Here is a 17,221-nt window from a genome sequence, read left to right as displayed (position 1 = left end):
GGGCCTCCCCGCTCCAGCCCCTCCTTCTCAGACAGCTGCTGAAGCCCTCACTTCCTCCCTGCCCCCCACAGTCCATTCTCCACATGGGACCTTCCCAAGGCCAATAATGATCATGCCGCTCCCCTGAATCAAACCTCTTGGGACCAAGACTTAAACCTCTGCTGTGGCCTCAGGCCTTGTGTGGCCCGGCCCCACCTCCCGTCCAGCTTCACGCCACCCTCCCTTCTTTGCCCCGCTTCAGCCACCCTGGCTTTCTTGAGGTTTCTCATGGACATGATCCCACCAGAGGATCACTGCGTTTGCTGTTCCCTTTTCCAGGAATGCCCTTGCCCTTTACCCTCTCTCGGCCTGATTAACACCCCGCCATCCTCTCAGCGTGCATCTTCCAAGAGGCCTCCTCCAATCCGTCACCTGGGCTGCATTCCCCTCTTAGGCGTACCCCTTGCAGCCCCTCTGTTACTTGCATAATTTACTTGTTGGTTCTTTGCCCAGCGTCTGCAGGCACCATGTTTGTTGTATTCATCTCTGTATCCCCTGCTCCCAACACAGGCCTGGGGAAACCACTCAGTGTTCAAGAAGTGTTTCCTGAATAATCAATGCCTATTTCAGACCTCTAGGGTCAGACGCCTTCTCCCAAGAATACCCACAACCAGGAATAGAATAACCCGGGGTGGACGCTGGGAGCCCGACGTCAGCTGCCTTCCCAACGGCAGGCTCGGGACGTGGGTGCAGCGAGCGGGTGGATGAGAAGGAGGGGGTGTGTGTGGGTGAGTGTTCAACAGCAAAGACCGTGCAGAGGCCACGGGCTGGGGAGGAGGAGGAAGATGTGAATGGATGCCCCACCCGGGGGCTCAGGTTTTGGAGGGAGAGAGAAAGTGTGTGGGGAAGCAGAGGGTGAGGTGCAAAGCTGGGAGCGAAGGAGCCAGCACTGGGGGCTCCTAAAGGGGGTGGGGGTCACTCGAGGCTGGACACGGCAGAGCCTCCCCTCCTAGAGCCCAGGGCCGTGCCTGCCTGCTGGGGCTGACGCTGGCCAAACACACCCGGGACTCCCGAGGTGGCCGCGGTGGGGCAGCCCACCGGATTCTGCCCCTAGGACTGCAGCCTGGGCCCCAGGGCCCTGAGGGTCCTGGTCTCCCTCCTGGAGCCACACACCCTCTGGGCAGAGGCTTGGCAAGTGGGTGATTCCCTGAGTCTTCGAGGTTAGGCCTGAGGACTCCAATTCTAGCTCCTTCTTCCTGGGTCAGGACCCAAATGTAAGGCCATAAAAGGGGTCCCAGGAGTCGGGAAGAGCTTTCTGAGGCACGTTAAGTGGGGGCCCTGCCTCCAGCCCTGGCAGCTGCCCACAGGGCAGAGATGAGACAAGCTCAGTCGTCTGCTCTGGGGACTGAAGACCCAGCCAGTGGGGAGCCCGTCTTGGAGACCTCGGCTCCAGCTGCCACCCTGGGCACCTGCCCTGGTCCTTCCCCTCCTGCTCCCCTGACACGCTCTGAAAGCAGGAATTCCAGAAGGGGCAGTACAATCCTTAGAGAGGGGCTACCCCTGTCTACAGTAACCTCGGACCCGGCTGTAGACAGAGCTCGCACTAGAAGACGCAGGGGCCACCTGGCCTGACGTGTGACCAAGGCCCAGAGGCTGGTAGCTGTAGGTGAGGGGCAGACCCGGCCATCCCCTGACGCTCAGGCCCAACGTCTACTTCTTAGTGGTCCGCCCACATCCCAGCTCATCCTCGCTGGCCCGCGGTGGGCTCTCTGTCCCTGCTCTCAGGCAGTGGTTTGCCCCACCTTACCACGGTTGCCAGACTGGGTATGTGTTTGACTGAATTCTCCACCTCCTCTTCTGTCACCTCGACCAGCGTGCAGTTCTCATCCTCTGATGGCAGCGGCTCTGCCCCGTGCCTCGTGACCCAGGGGTGCAGCTTCAACGAATGACAGGAGGGGTGAGGGGCGGGCACAACTGGCTCCCAGGAACCCTGCCTATGAGCGGAGCCAGGGAGGGGACATGGGAGGGGAGAGGCAGTGGCCTGAGGTCAGGCATGCAAGAGAGCAGGCAAGCCAGGCAGAGGCTGGGGGGAGAGCGAGGTGGGAGGAAATGTGAAACAGACGAAGGACAGACAATGGGAGGAAGCTACGAGGCCAGAACGTGAGCCGGGCTGGATTCGCCACCTGGCCCCAGGTCTCGGCAGAAGTGCCTGGAATTCGCCATCTGCGTTGCACGGTTGTCTGAGGAGCACCCATCGCTCCTCAGCAACTCTCCCTGATGCCTGGAAGGCTCAGCTCAGAGCAGGCAGCATCCTCCCCATTTCACAGAGAGGGAAACAGAGGCATGGGGTGGCACAGGGAGAAGGATACAATCAGGAGAGGACCCAGGCAGAGGTCTGCCCCCCAACCACCTGCCCCTGGGGTCCAAGCCCTTATCTGTAACCTTCTGGGCTGCCCCCTCTTCAACTGCTAGTTAGCTGAGGTGCCTCGGAGCTCCCGAAGCAAATCTCTAGGTTTCTTAAAGATCCATGTGTGTGCACGTGGCATTGGCAGGGCTGTAGGGGGTGGGTAGGGATCTCTTCTAACAGTGCTTTCTGCAACAGAGTGGAATTCAGCAGGCCGGGGTCAGAGGTGGGGGGTCAGATTGCTCACTAACTTCCTCCCACCCCAACTGTACTTTCTCAAAGGGACAGGCAGGGTCTAAGAAAAGACCCCAGGGGCTTCCCTGGTGGCACAGTGGTTGAGAGTCCGCCTGCCGATGCAGGGGACACGGGTTCGTGCCCCTGTCTGGGAAGATCCCACATGCCGCGGAGCAACTAAGCCCATGAGCCATGGCCGCTGAGCATGCGTGTCCGGAGCCTGTATTCCGCAACGGGAGAGGCCCCAACAGTGAGAGGCCCGCGTACCGCAAAAAAAAAAAAAAAAAAAAAAAAAAGACCCCAGGATTGCAGCAGCCACACACTGGAGCACACAGAAACCTGGTCTGGTCCGGTCTAGGGAGGGTGGATGCCATCAGCCCAAGCCAATTGGAGCAAGCGCTAGCTCCTCGGCTGGCAGCGGATCCCACTCCCACAATCACAGTGAACACGAGTCCCAAATCCTCCCCCACAAGCCCCCAGCACCCCAGAGGCCCCAGGACATGGGAGGGCAGTGGTGCCAAGAAGGACGCAGTGCTGTAAACAGAGGGGCGTGGGGCCTGACGGAGGCAGGGTTGAGCCAGACAATTCCAAGCAGAGGACACAGGCTGAGCCTCCAGCACATGCCCCAAGGGGCAGCAGCGGCCCCCAGGTACCTTGATCTCAGGCACCACGATCCTCAACTCGGGGTTCTTGTCCAGCATGCGGGTGATCAGGTCCTTCAAGTCCTCGGCTATGTCAGGCCTGGGGATGGGAGATACATCAGGGGTGGAGGACGTCATCAAGGGCTCGGAGAGAAAGGCAACTTGGGGTAGACGGACAATACTCACTGATCTGGAAATTCCAGGGCCTGACTCTTGATCTTACTGTGTAAACACATGATCCGCTCATCCATGAATGGGCACTGCAAAGAGAGGTCAGGGACAGGGTGGCCATCAATGGCTGGCACATCTGTCCTGCAAGGGCAGGCAGCATTCCACACAGGTTGCAGCAGAGAAAGAAACAGCCCAGTGGCCCAATCCAGGGACAAAGCAGATCCCATTCCCCAAAGATCTAAAAGGACCAGGACTGTCTTTCCAGAAGGGCTGGAGCCTTCCTAACCACACTGGCTTTCCTCTGTAGCTGTGCTTTAACTTACCAACTTATACAAAAGCAAACACTCTTTTCACCCACCTGCCAGTTGAACAATAATAATAATACAAAGAACAGTACAAAAGACAAAGCAGCAGCAGCTGTGATTTGTGAGGGCTTAGCCTGGACCAGGCCCTGTACTGAGGTTTCTCAGCACCAACATTTCATTTGGCTGTTACCTCTGCCCGGAATGTTCTTCCCACCAACATCTGCGTGGCTTGTTTTCTCCCATCCTTCAGGTGTCTGATCAAAGCTCACCCGCTCAGGGGGGCCTTCCGGAGCTCCTGTCTAAAACAGACACCCCCTCCACCTCCATGTGATTTCTCATCATAGCACCTCCCCCTGACATTATATTACATATGTATTTGGGGACTTCCCTGGCGGTCCAGTGGTTAGGATTCCACGCTTCCACTGCAGGGGATACAGGTTCAATCCCTGGTCGGGGAACTAAGATCCGCATATCACATGGTGCGGCCAAAAAAAAAAGAAAGAGAGGGTGGGAGGGAGGGATACGCAAGAAGAAAGAGATATCGGGATATATGTATATGTACAGCTGACTCACTTTGTTATAAAGCAGAAACTAACACACCATTGTAAAGCAATTATACTCCAATAAAGATGTTAAAAAAAAAAAAGAATTTGTCCACTGTTTAACTCCTGCACTGGAACATCAGCTCCAAGAGGACAGAGAGTTTTGTCTGTCTTGCTCACTGCTGACACCCAGTGCCCAGGAACATCCCTGGCACGAAGTAGGGGCTCGATAAATACCTGCTGAATTAATGAATGCTTGAATTATTTCTGTTGATCCTCTCAGAAGCCATAAAAAATAGTAAATATGATTCTCATTTTACAGAAGAGAAAAAACCAGAAGCTCAGAGAGGTGCCGTGTCCTGGGAAGCGCAAAGCCTAGACCGGGCTGACTCTGAAGCCCGTTCATGCACCACCCCTGGGTGACAAGTTGATGCTTTCACTTGGTGGAGGGCCTGACCCAGGAGGAGCTCAGGGATTGTTCTGGAAAAAGAAACCTTTATGTGGGGTGCTCAGAAGGTTGGAAGAGGTCACAGAAAGTGACCTGGTCCACTCCTGTCCGAGGAAAATGATTTCATTAAGAGCAGTAACGAGATAAGAGTTTGGACTGCACAGGTGTGCAATCAATTTGACAGAACTCATTAAATAGTACACTTAAGATCTGTATGTTCCATGATATGTAAATTTTACCCCCAAAGAAAAAAATGAAAACCACCAATAGTGAGCTCTAGCTAATGACTGCACTCTGAAGTGTATGTAAGGAGGTACAATTCTTAACAACTTGGCTATATGATCGAAAACGTTCTCATCAAATGTTGGGTGGGGGGAGGAGATTATAAACTCCTTTACTTCCTCATGGGGCTAGTTTCTTAAGCTTTCCTCAATAGGAGTACAAGCTCATGAAACGGAATAATCCTCACATAATCAACCTGAACTTCAGAGTTTAAAATAGAAGCCCCTAAATGTCAGTTATATAAAAACAACAAAAGAACAACAACAGAAAGAAGACAAAACAGCACTCCCTACATCAATGATGCCAAACGGGTTTTAACTTCCATTCCAATTCTAGTCCTCCAACAACAGCTTCTAGGAACACTGTTGAGAAGAACATCAAGGCAGTACCAGGCTCAGGAAGAAAGAGTGCCGTTATTGATTAGTGATGCCTATCTGCAGTTTAGGAGAGGGAAGAGGTGGCACATTTGCTGTCCTTGCCCTAAATTCATCAACTACTGTATTTACAACCTCTACAGCCTCTGCCAATCCTTCTGTTTTAACAGTTCGTTTTGTCACACATATGACTATCATATACAGCTATGTATATCTGGAAAGGCATCTTTTTTCATATTCAGATCTAATGGTGAAAATAAAATGAAATAACTTTTTAAGTGAATAAGTTCTATCTCCCTGCAAGGAGAGATAACTGTTCATCCAAGGGGGCAACCCACAACACCCAGGATACAGGACACCCCACCCTGTTACCTGGCCAAACACAAAGCAGTACAGCGTCACACCCATGGCCCAAACATCCAGCGCCTGCAAGACAAAGAGCTCCGTGTGAGGGGCCAAGGGGCAGTAAAGGGCGTCTAATGCTTTCACCTGTCCAGCACCCAATCCTTCAGCTTTTCTTTGGGGAACCACGTCTTCTTGACTGCTCAGTCCATGGGAGTTTGGGTGAGACTATTCCTGCTCCCCAAACCCCATGCCTCTGGGTGGGCACAGGACCCAGGCCTGGCCAATGAGAGCAACACTTCCCCCAGGCACAGTGATTGGTTCAAGGACGGGCACATGACCCACACTGGGCCAATCAGAGCCAATCCCAGGATTTTCACTGGAGCTCTTCATAAAAAAAAAAAGCTCTTTCTATTGAGGCTGGTAAACGGGTAGAAAGTAGTCTGGAGCTGCTGATGACCATCCACCCGGGGAGGAAACCAATTCAGGAAAACAGAGCTGAGGGGACTTCCCTGGTGGTCCAGTGGTTAAGACTCCACGCTTCCACTGCAGGGGGCACAGGTTCATCCCTGGCCGGGGAAGTAAGATCCCGTGTGCCACGTGGTGCAGACAAAATTTTTTTTTAAAAAAGGAAAACAGAGCTAAGAGATGGAGAGATGGATTCCTCTTTGAATTCCTGTATCTAGCCAAGCCTGAAAACAAACGCACCGCGCTCCTCATTCACATGGTCCAATGGATTCACTGTTTAAGCCAGTGAGTTGGGTTTTTGTCACTTACAGCTGAAAGGACCATAACACAGGCAGAACTCCTCATTGCAGGCAGGGCCAAACCTACCTTCCCAGAGAAGATCTTCCGGGTCTCCGAGAGCGACTCAGGCGCCATGAAGGCGGGAGTGCCCACGGTGTTAGAGAGGAGGGCGTCGCTGCCCTTAAACTCGTTGCTCACGCCAAAGTCCGCAATCTTGACGTGCCCATCTTCTCCAACCAGCAGGTTGGAAGGTTTGATGTCCCGGTGGATGATCTTCTGGTAGTGTACTGGGGGCGGGATGGGAGAAAGGGGGGCAGGAAAACCACGTGAGGAGCTCCATGTGGCCCACACAGCTCAGAGACACAGGCAGGAACCTCTCTGTCCTCCCAGGGTCCCAGGCCCTTCCCAGCCTTCCCCTCTCAAACCTGCTGAACACCCACAGCTCTGAAAGATAAGAGGAGTGTCTCTAAGGAAGCTGTCCCATCCTCCAAACTGAGGAGTGAAACACTGACTGCCAACAGCAGTTGGTAACTGCCTGCTACAGTCTAAGTCACGTGTGCGTGGAGAGTTTTTGTTGAGCTTGACTCCCAGCTGGAAGCCTCAAGACTTGTGACAAACATCTTTTCATTTACTAGTGCCACCACTCAACCTGAACACCAAACCAACAATGACTGGAGCAGGTCAATCTGAAGTGTGAAGCACAACAGGACTGAGGACTTGGCTAACTGTTCCTGCCTGGATGTCAGCTCATGGGAGAGGACAGTCCTATGGCTTGGAAGACCCAACTGCACTTCTAGGGTGGTGATGATGGTGATGATGAAATGATGACATTGGTAATAGGAGCAGCAGCGGACTTTGCTGAATGCCCAGTCTGAGGCCTTGCCCTGTGTTAAGTGCTTCCCATTCACCCCATTTCAATCTCACAACAATCCTATGTAATAGGCAAAGGGTATGAGTCAACATGTTTAACAACCAGAGGCAGAAAGGACACCCTGCCAGTCAGAACTACTGATGTCCTGGCGGATTGCCGACCTGGCGAGAGATATTTTATTCCCATTTTACAGATGAGGAACTAAGGTTCCAGGAGATTAAAAGGATCCCAGGGTTGTTGGGAATAAGGGAAGATGCAAGGCACTTAACAGTGCCTGGGACACATAGAAAGTGCTGGATAAACAGTCACTAACACTATTGCTCTTAATTTTTCTGTGTGGCAGGAAGAAGGGTTTCTGCTCGCAGGAGGCATGGCCCCAGCAGGTCTCTCTGCAGCTCAGACAGTTCTTCTTCCCGCACACCTCCCTGTGCTCCGGGAGGGAAATAAGAAACCCTCCACCTTCCATCCACTACCTGGAAATGCTAAGCACCCCCTGGGTGAGAGTCCTCCCACAGGCCCCACTTACAGTACTCGATGCCTTTGATCAGATCCTGGAAATAGAAACGGGCCTGGTCTTCAGAGAGCGGTTTGAGGGTGGGCACTTCCATCACAGGCCTGAAAAGTCGATACATGCATGAAAAGCAAACCAGACACGCTGGCCTTTGCCCTCTCTCACCACCTCACTCAGCTTTGCAGCTCAAGAAGCTTCAAGCATCACACCTGCTGGGAATGGGGACACTCACCCTTGGTTGACCAGTTCAAACACTGTAGGATAGAGAAGGGGGTGAATGGTTACACTGGGAATTTGGAAATCCATCTTCCTCCCCCTCCTCCCCAACTCCCAACCACCCCTAGAAACACCAAGAAGCACTGAAACTAACATTGGGGCTGGGGCGAGGAACAGTCCACTGAACCAAAACCATGGAAGGTTCTGCTTTTCTATGTTCCCATGAGGAGGCTAGGGGTCAGAGATTTCTGGTATCCCTGGGACCCCAGCCTGGCTGTACTTCTAGTCCTCAAACAGCTGAGGACCCTCTACCAGAGAAAACAAAGCAGGAAGACCCGAGACAGGTGGGGGCGGCTCCTGGACTCCTTTCATCTTCCTCTCATACCTGGTGGGTGGGGGCGACTCCCAGGGATCTAACTGATGCTAAACTGTGTCCTCTCACTCACACCCAGGTCCTGAGCCACCTTATGCCACAGAACAGGTCTAAGGGGACACAACCCAAACATCAATTTACTTAGGCACAAAGAAGTAGCCCTAGAGGACTTCTGAACCCTAGCAAAGTTTCAATTCAAGAAACAGCAAGAACAGGTTTCAATGACCCCTCTCACATTTTCCAAGCTGCCAGGCTACATCAAGAATTGTTGGATAGGACTTCCCTGGTGGCGCAGTGGTTAAGAATCCACCTGTCAATGCAGGGGACACGGGTTCGATCCCTGGTCCGGGAAGATCTCATATGCCACGGAGCAACTAAGCCTGTGTGCCACAACTACTGAGCCTGCGTGCTGCAACTACTGATGTCCGCACGCCTAGAGCCCGTGCTCTGCAACAAGAGAAGCCACCACAATGAGAAGCCCGCGCACCACAACAAAGACCCAACGCGGCCAAAAATAAATAAATAAATAAATAAATAAAAAGGAGAACATTGTTCCAACTCTTCAGCACTCTGTGGTCAGCTGGCCCTCAAACCCTTTCCTGTGATTCTCAGTCCAAACCAAGACTTGGAGCTAGAGGTGGGGGATGGAGATCTCCCCACCACCTCAAAGGCCAACTCATCCTATTCCTCCTAAATGGGCCCTTCTTGACTCACAGTCATGTGCGACATACAAATGCCTCACTCCCTGCCAGCTTCCTCCCAGCCCTGTGTATGTGGGGACCGCCCCCAAACCATCAAGTATTACATAAATCATATTCAGGGAATGCACAGTTTTTTTTGTTGTTGGGGGGGTGGGTTGTTTTTTGCATTTCTAAAAGTTGAGGTGAAATTTTCAGAATGTTAAACTATTTTAAAACGCATGATTCAGTGGCATTTAGTATTCCACTGCCTCCAGTGAAAGCATCGCCTCTATCTACTTCCAGAACATTTTCAGCCCCTAAAAAGAAACTCTGTGCCTTCCCCTAGCCCCCTGGCAACCACTAATCCACTTTCTGCTTCCACAGATTTGCCTATTCTGTACATTTCATATACGTGGACTCATACAATATGCAACCTTTGGTAACTGGCTTTTTCACTTAGCATGTTTTCAAGGTTCATCCATGTGGTATCATGTATCAGTACTTTGTTCCTTTTTATGGCTGTATAATATTCCATGGTGTGGATACGCCACATTTTGTTTATCCATCCATCAACTGATGGATATTTAGGTTATTTCCACATTTTGGCTATTATGAATAATGCTGCTATGAACTTTCATGTTAAGTATTTGTGTGGCTATCTGTTTTCAATTCTTTGGGGTATATACTTAGGAGTGGCATTGCTGGGTCATGTGGTGTAGTTATTTTAATTTTGTTCTGCTTGTACGAATATAACTGGGAATATGAAGCTGTACCTTAGGAAATGAAACAAACAGCACAGTGGATTTCAAAATCCAGTGGAGAATGACTTTGGAATTGTCTGTTTTCTGGAAGCATCTACCCACATTGGAGCTTCTTATGGAAGAAGGGTTGTTTCAAAGGTTGTCCAAGGGCTGAGGTGGTCAAGGGGAAAGAGCCAGCTCCTCAGACAAAAAGACGGCTTAAAGATTCTAACCTGAAAAGGAACTTAACTCCCCCAGGGCCCCACCCTGTGTTCACGTTCATCAACCAGTGTTGGCCAAACCGTAGTTAGGGGAAATCTGCTGTGGCTTCAGGCTGTGGTTAGAAGCAAAAGTAATGGCGCTGAAGGTAAGGCTCCCACCAACAGGAGCGCTGGTCCCCTCAGCTCTCTTTCCCACCTCGGTTATGTAACCTTAACTTTCAAGAGCTGCTTCATGAATTTCTGTGCTTCCTCCCAAGCACTATAACTCGGTCGGCGTGAGGGAAGCTGGCCTGTTGAAACAGGTCTATTTTCAGTCACTTACAGTTTAACCGCTCCTGGAGCCGAGCAGTGGTGCAAAGTTTTTAACCCCAAGAAATACCAGTCGTATTCTCTACCCTTTGAGGGTCAGGCCTGCAGTTGCAGAACCCTTGCTGATACCTGCGACCTGGCTTCACAGACTGCCCTGTCTGTCCTCACCACACACAGCTGTGGCTGGAAACTAAAAAATAACAGTGTCGGGATTTTTTTTCAAAACCGCTGGAATCACATACCAAAATCGCATGGCTCCTTCCCACACTGCCACCTCAAGAAGTGAAAAACTCTGTCCACGAAGGTGCCTGGTCCAAATGGCTTAGGAAACTCTTCTTTGAGGCTTGGGTCACGTTCTTTACACGCTCATTCAACTCCTCGGCTCAAAACCCTCAAGGGGCTCCCTTCTCGCTCAGAGTAAAAGGAAAAGTTTTACAATGGTGTGAAATGTCCTCTGCCATCTGGTCTCCACTGTCCTGCACAAATGTCACCTCAGTGAGGCATCTCGAGGAGCCCCTCTGTTTCCCAATTCCCCAACCTGGAACTCCTGACTCCCGTGACCCTGCTCAGGTTAGCTTCTTCCCATGATATTGTCACCTTGGAAGCCGATGCCTAATACTTAGGTCTGAGTGTGTCTGTCCATCCTCACCAGAGCAATGAAGTGCCCTGAGGGAGCGGGGGTGGGGGGGGTGGGGGCTTGAGTTTCATTCCTTGAAGAGCCTAGAACAGGGCCTGACAAACTGTAATGTTTGTTGAAAGAACGACCCATCTCCTCAGAAACAGCCCAAAGCCATTCAGTGTCAGGTCTGGGGACCCAAGCGAGCAAATTATGCTGGGGATGCCATTCTGGACCAAAAATTATCTTTTACATTTTATGATTTCTTTTATATTTCCCCAAACTTCACTTGTTTGCCTACCATTTTTATAATCTGGCCATATCTATATACCATGTAAACTATTGTTTATTTCACACTTTTCCTTAGATTGACTTAGTATTAAAACTTTTAGCCTTATCCCGGGTAATAATATCCAGGAAATCATGAGTTTAGTGTGCTGGTTATAGTTTTTCCTATGCAATGATAAATTAAACTTAAAACATGTTTTAAATGTTGGTCCAAATACCACCTAAAATCATCTCATATATTTAAAGCGGTGTTGGTACCACATTTTGAGAAATTATGATTCTGTGATGTCCATATTTTTATTATATGAATGTTTCACAATTTTTTAAAGTTATCATATCTGATGTTGTTCATGTGTACCTTCTAAAATGTTTTTAAAGTTCTAAAATTGGAATATGGCCTGCACACTAGATGCTCTTAAGGAACTGGCATTAACTTTTCCAGGTGCAATAACAGTAGGATTATTGTGATCATGTAGGAGATGCAGGCCAAAATGTTTAGGGGCTGAAGTGTCAAGATGTCTGCTACTTTTACTCTTGGGTGGTTCAGCAAAAAAAACACAGAGAGGGCTTCCCTGGTGGCGCAGTGGTTGAGAGTCTGCCTGCCGATGCAGGGGACATGGGTTTGAGCCCTGGTCTGGGAAGATCCCACATGCTGCAGAGCAACTAGGCCCGTGAGCCACAACTACTGAGCCTGCGCGTCTGGAGCCTGTGCTCCGCAACAAGAGAGGCCGCGACAGTGAGAGGCCCGCGCACCGCGATGAAGAGCGGCCCCCACTCGCCACAACTAGAGAAAGCCCTCGCACAGAAACGAAGACCCAACACAGCAAAAATAAATTAATAAATAAATAAAATTTAAAAATATATACAGAGAAATGGATGGGTGGGTGGCTAGACTGATAAAGCAAATATGACAAAAATTACTAACTGTTGAGTCTGGGCGGTAGGCATACAGGTACTCATTGTACTCTTCTTTCAACTTTAACATTTTTCATAATAAAAACCTGGGTTGGGGGGGTGATGAAAAATAAAATGTCCTAAGCAACGACATCATCCTTGGAATTGAACCATGGCAACTACAGTAGGGGAAATTGAGCTCTGAGCTCTAGTTCCAGACCAGACCCATTATTTATGATTAACCACTGCCTGTGCAGCAAAGGATCACCCTGTGCTCATCCCGGAGACAGGCTGGGCTTGGCCCTGCCCATACCACTCATCTCCTCAACACCCCTCCCGGCTGTCATGTGTACCCGCGCGAAATGCATACGCTGAATACGCTAGTCTGAACGCCTACCCAAGCCAGACAACAGCGGGACATGTGACCTGTTGATCACGCCTTCCTGGGCCTGAGAGTCTGCTGTCCAGCTTTGAATTAGTCCTGCACTTCCTTCCCTCATCAGTGCTTATGCTGGGAACTGACTGAGAATTGCCCCATGTCCTCATCATTTTTTAAAAACGAGGTCTCTGAGGACATACCTGAGTGCTTCCATTTCAGTGTTCAGGGCCCAGACCCTTCAATGGACCCTCAAGGCTCCAAATGCCCCATCACGGCCTCCCAGGCCCTCCATCTTCATCCCCACCCCCTCTCCCTGGTTGTCTCTGCTGCAGTCCCATTTTTCTCAAACACACTAAGCTCTCACCAGCCTTGGGGCCTTTGTACCTGCTGTTTCCTCTGCCTGGAATGCTCTTCCTCAGATGCAACAGGGCTGTGTCCTTGATATTCAGGTGCTAAATGGTCACCTCTTCTCTGCCGTGGCCCCTCCATCTCTCTCTCACATCACCCTGTTTAATCTTCTTCAGAGTATCTATCTGAAGTTGATTATCTGCTTTAATTACAGTCTTCCCTCAGGATCCATAGGCAATTGGTTCCAGGAACCCCCGTGGATACCAAAATCCACGGACGCTCAAGTTCCTTATAAGAAATGGTGTAGTATTTGCACATAACCTATGCACATCCTCCCCTATACTTTAAACCATCTCTAGATTACTTATAATATCTAATACAATATAAATGCTATGTAAATAGTTGCCAGCGCATTTTTACTTTTTGCAAATTCAAGTTTTACTTTCTGGAACATTCCGAAATTTTTTCTTTTTAATATTTTCGATCCACACTTGGTTGAATCTGCAGATGCAGAACCTGTGGACACAGAGGGCCGACTGTAGCTGTTGACTATCTGTCTTCCCTGACTAGAATACCAGCTTCATAAGAGCAAGGGCCTCATCTTTCGTACTCATCACTGCATCCTTCGTGCCTAGAATGGTGTCCAACACACAGCAGGTACTCAATAAATATCTGCAAATGGATGAATAGGACACCCAGATAAAGTCCCAGCAAGAACTCCATTCCACCTCCTGCTTTGAACCAGGGGTGCAGCCTTCTGTGTGGGGCCCAGCTGGAGCAGGAAAGGGTGGGAGATGCCAGGGGCAGGGGTTGCCTGGAGAGCACCCCTGGGCTTTGGCAGGAGCAGCTGCCTGAGCAAGGGTGGCAGAAAGTAAGGGCTCTCTTACCCATGTACAGATGGTCCTCATTGGGGTCATCCAGGACCTGTTGGCATAGCCACATGGAACAGGCCGGAGATGAAGAGCAGGAGAGAGGAAGAGGGAGAAAAGGTATGAGCAGGGAGGAAGCATCATCCACATGACTGCATTTGCCAATGGGAGGGCTGCGCTTTCCACCGTTTTTCCTAGTTAAGATGAAGGGCACAGGAAAAAACCCAGTGTGTGATCCAAATGGCCATCTGGAAAATAAGCGCATTCTAGCCCAATTCTCAAGGGTCCTAAATACCCAGAAAGGAGGTTACAAAAAGGAGGGGGCAGATTCCTCCCCTGGAAAATGTCTCAGCTTAAATAAGAATCGCACCTGTCTCCTAGGAGACGACGGACTGGTCATCAGGGTGAAAATTCAAATCCTGTCCCCATTCCCCCTGCCCTGGCAGGAAATGATGTCTCCCTGCCTGGAACTGCCACAGCACTTTCTTTCTCTCTTTTACGGCCTTCCTGCTTTCATTTTATCACTACTTCTATCTTCCTCTCTCCAAAGGGCAGGCACCATGTTGTATCCACCTTGGTTGCCCCCTTGGTGCCCTCTAACAGGACTAGGCACCTAGTAGGTGCTCAGGAAATGTCTGGTGAATGAATGAACAGGAAAGCTGGCAGAGTCTCGTTGGGTGGGGAGCCCACACACCACAGGGCACCAGGGAGAGGGGAGATCCTGCCAGGACCCAGACACATGCGCTAACCAAGTGCCCTTGGGCTTCCTCTAAGATGGCCGACTCAAGCATCAGTGAGTTGAAATTGTGAAACTCGGTGTGACAGGTGGAGAGAGCCTGCAGCCACCATCTCTCTTCTTTTGGGAAGAAACAAAGACAGACTCCTTGGCTAGACTGGTCCTCCCACCTCTTCCCATACCACACTCACCTTCCCTAGTCATCTAAGAGTCACAGGACAAGAGCCCTGAGAAAGGGATGCATCCTAGGCAGAGGCCTGGGACAGCCAACCTGGAACCCTAAGCCCTGCCCTTCGAGGAAAAGTCAGACCCAGGCACTTGCCTACCTAGAGTTCTGTTATTTTTCTTTGAAAAAATCACTTACGTTAATGTGTAGGATTATTGTTGTTTTTAAATGAATTAAAAATTTGTTTAGCTTCTCAGTTTTAAATTCTAATGTGTTAAATATTAATAAACATAATCCCCATAAGCAAAAGTTTTCTGCCTTCTTCAATTATTTTTAAGAGCATAAAAGGGTCTTGAGGCCACAAAGTGTGAGATCTAGAGCAGGGGTTGGCAAATTACAGCGTACAGGCCAAATCTGGCCCTCCCCTGTTTCTGAAAGTGAAGTTTTATCGAAACACAGCCAGGCCCATTTGTTTACATACAAATGGCTGCTTTTGTGCTACAACTACACATACGTATAGTAGAAGGAGAACCAGCTCCAAAAAGAGAGAAACAGGTGAAGGGCAAGCCTCAGTATCCCTCTGAGCCTCAATTCCTTCGTCTATAAAATGGAAGTAATAGTCCGAGCGAGGGGTGAGGATTACACAAAATAACAGGGTGAAGGAGCCTGGAGAAATAACTACCACTCAGCCCTGCAACAGGCTGTTTGATGTGATGTGGCTCCCCCTGGAAACCAGTGGTGTGGCATTTTGATAATAACGGAGACAGGGCTGAACCATCACCATGCCTCCCTCTCTCCTCCGTGTCTCCCCACCTCACCTCCACCAGCTTCACCACGTTGGGGTGGTCCAGCTTCTTGAGGATGGCAATCTCCTGGTACACCTGCTCAATGGGGCCCCTGGGCTGGATGCAGCCCCTGGGGGCTGGCCGGGTCCCTCGGGGAGGCGGGCGACCTGCAGGAGACATGAACCATCCCAGAGTCAGGGCAAAGAGACTTTCCTCTGCAGAGGGGGACTGTAGGCAGGACAAATGAAGTGGGGGGCTCTCAGAAGGGCTGGAATGGCTGATGCCACACAGGGGTCTTTATTTACTTATTTATTTATTTTGGCTGTGTTGGGTCTTCGATACTGCACGCGGGCTTTCTCTAGTTGCAGCGAGCGGGAGCTACTCTTCTTTGCGGTGCACAGGCTTCTCACTGCAGTGGCTTCTCTTGTTGCAGAAGCATGGGCTCTAGGCGCACAGGCTTCAGCAGTTGCAGCACGTGGGCTCAGTAGTTGCGGCACGCAGGCCCTAGAGCACGTGGACTTCAGCAGATGTGGCGCACTGGCTCAGTAGTTGTGGCTCACGGGCTCTAGAGCGCAGGCTCAGTAGTTGTGGGATCCTCCCAGAGATCGAACCCGTGTCCCCTGCACTGGCAGGCAGATTCTTAATCACTGCACCACCAGGGAAGTCCCCCACCAGGGGCTTTAAACAGTCTTCTCTTCATCTGACTCCTCTGCTGCTGGAAACACTGGAGACCCAGTCCCCTTGCCCAGCCTTCTGTTAATTCTCTCCTTCCTGTCCCATTCCCCAGGCCACAGTGAGAATCAAGAGTTCACTGAGGTACAAGGAAAAGAAGTCTGAGGTCTAGTTCAGCAATCTCAATATTCCCCTCTCTGGAGCTCAGTTTTCCCACTCCATAAGATGGACAAAAACATTATCCTTCACCTCCATAACTCATGGAAGTAGCAGAGATATAAAATAAAGTCCGGGATAGGAAAAGAAGTAAGAGCTGATGAGAGAAAAAACAAAGGACTTGCTTGGCCCTGCAGTGACTGATAGTCAAAAGGTCACAGTGATGGGAAGGTCCACAGTCAAAACACTTACACTGCATATTATATGTAAGTAAGGATCTAAGTGTGACTAACAGAACAGAATGTGGATGTGTCAGCCTTGGAAAAGTAAAAGCAGAGGTGCAGGTGTCAGAGTGGGATGTGAACAGAGGCAAGGCAAGTTCAAAGGAAAGATACTTGCTGCACCTGCTGTAACAAGGAAGAAAGTGACAAGGGTAGTAACAACAAAGGAGCTGAACATCGTGGCATCACCTCATTGCCTGGTTAGGGAAAGGGAGGAAAGGAGTGGTTTAAGTCATCCTCAGAGGAAGTCAGAAGTAAATGTCAAAAATTAATAAATCAAGAAATAATGGCACAAGGATATTAACTGGCTCAGTTCAGATAAGCAGGATAAACCAGGGTCCTGGTGATAGGACAGGGTTTTGGGATTTATGTTTCTTCTTATCCACTTTCTCTTTTCAGCTGAAGCCAACATTTTGCTCAGCACTGCTGGCAGGGAGCTTATGCTGGAGCAGCATATGCTCACCTACACCTGATCACATGCAGTAACTACCAGCTCCTAAAAGAGCTAAAAGTGGGGGCTGCCTCTAGGGAGAGGGAGGAGTACAAAAAGAAACTGTTGATCTCCATTACACACCCTTCTGTTCTTTTGCATTTTTGTAGATATAATTGAAATACCTTATGGTATTTCAATTTTTTTAATT

General features: G+C 50.1%; 1 protein-coding gene across 7 annotated transcripts in view; it reads right to left on the bottom strand.

The window, feature by feature from the left end:
* The window catches only part of CAMKK2 (calcium/calmodulin dependent protein kinase kinase 2), a 56,704-nt gene that overhangs the window by 15,513 nt on the left and 23,970 nt on the right, over positions 1 to 17,221 (bottom strand). For 4 of the 7 annotated variants that reach the window (XM_033836872.2, XM_033836875.2, XM_033836873.2 and 1 more), the window contains 9 exons: positions 15,505 to 15,638; positions 13,803 to 13,839; positions 8,084 to 8,105; positions 7,867 to 7,955; positions 6,557 to 6,756; positions 5,753 to 5,806; positions 3,445 to 3,518; positions 3,271 to 3,358; positions 1,787 to 1,915 (listed from right to left, as the gene is read on the bottom strand). In XM_033836872.2, the coding sequence (XP_033692763.1) occupies positions 1,787 to 1,915; positions 3,271 to 3,358; positions 3,445 to 3,518; positions 5,753 to 5,806; positions 6,557 to 6,756; positions 7,867 to 7,955; positions 8,084 to 8,105; positions 13,803 to 13,839; positions 15,505 to 15,638 (827 nt within the window). Of the gene's footprint in view, positions 1 to 1,785; positions 1,916 to 2,421; positions 2,573 to 3,270; positions 3,359 to 3,444; positions 3,519 to 5,752; positions 5,807 to 6,556; positions 6,757 to 7,866; positions 7,956 to 8,083; positions 8,106 to 13,802; positions 13,840 to 15,504; positions 15,639 to 17,221 lie in introns of those variants that run through there. The other 3 variants (XM_033836874.2, XM_033836876.2, XM_033836877.2) reach the window with 2 other exon arrangements.

This window comes from Tursiops truncatus, chromosome 13 (genome assembly GCF_011762595.2).
Source record: "Tursiops truncatus isolate mTurTru1 chromosome 13, mTurTru1.mat.Y, whole genome shotgun sequence".
Classification (NCBI taxonomy): Eukaryota; Metazoa; Chordata; class Mammalia; order Artiodactyla; family Delphinidae; genus Tursiops; species Tursiops truncatus.
The sequence above is the reverse complement of the archived record's forward strand: the minus strand, read 5'-3'. Positions and strand labels throughout refer to the sequence as shown.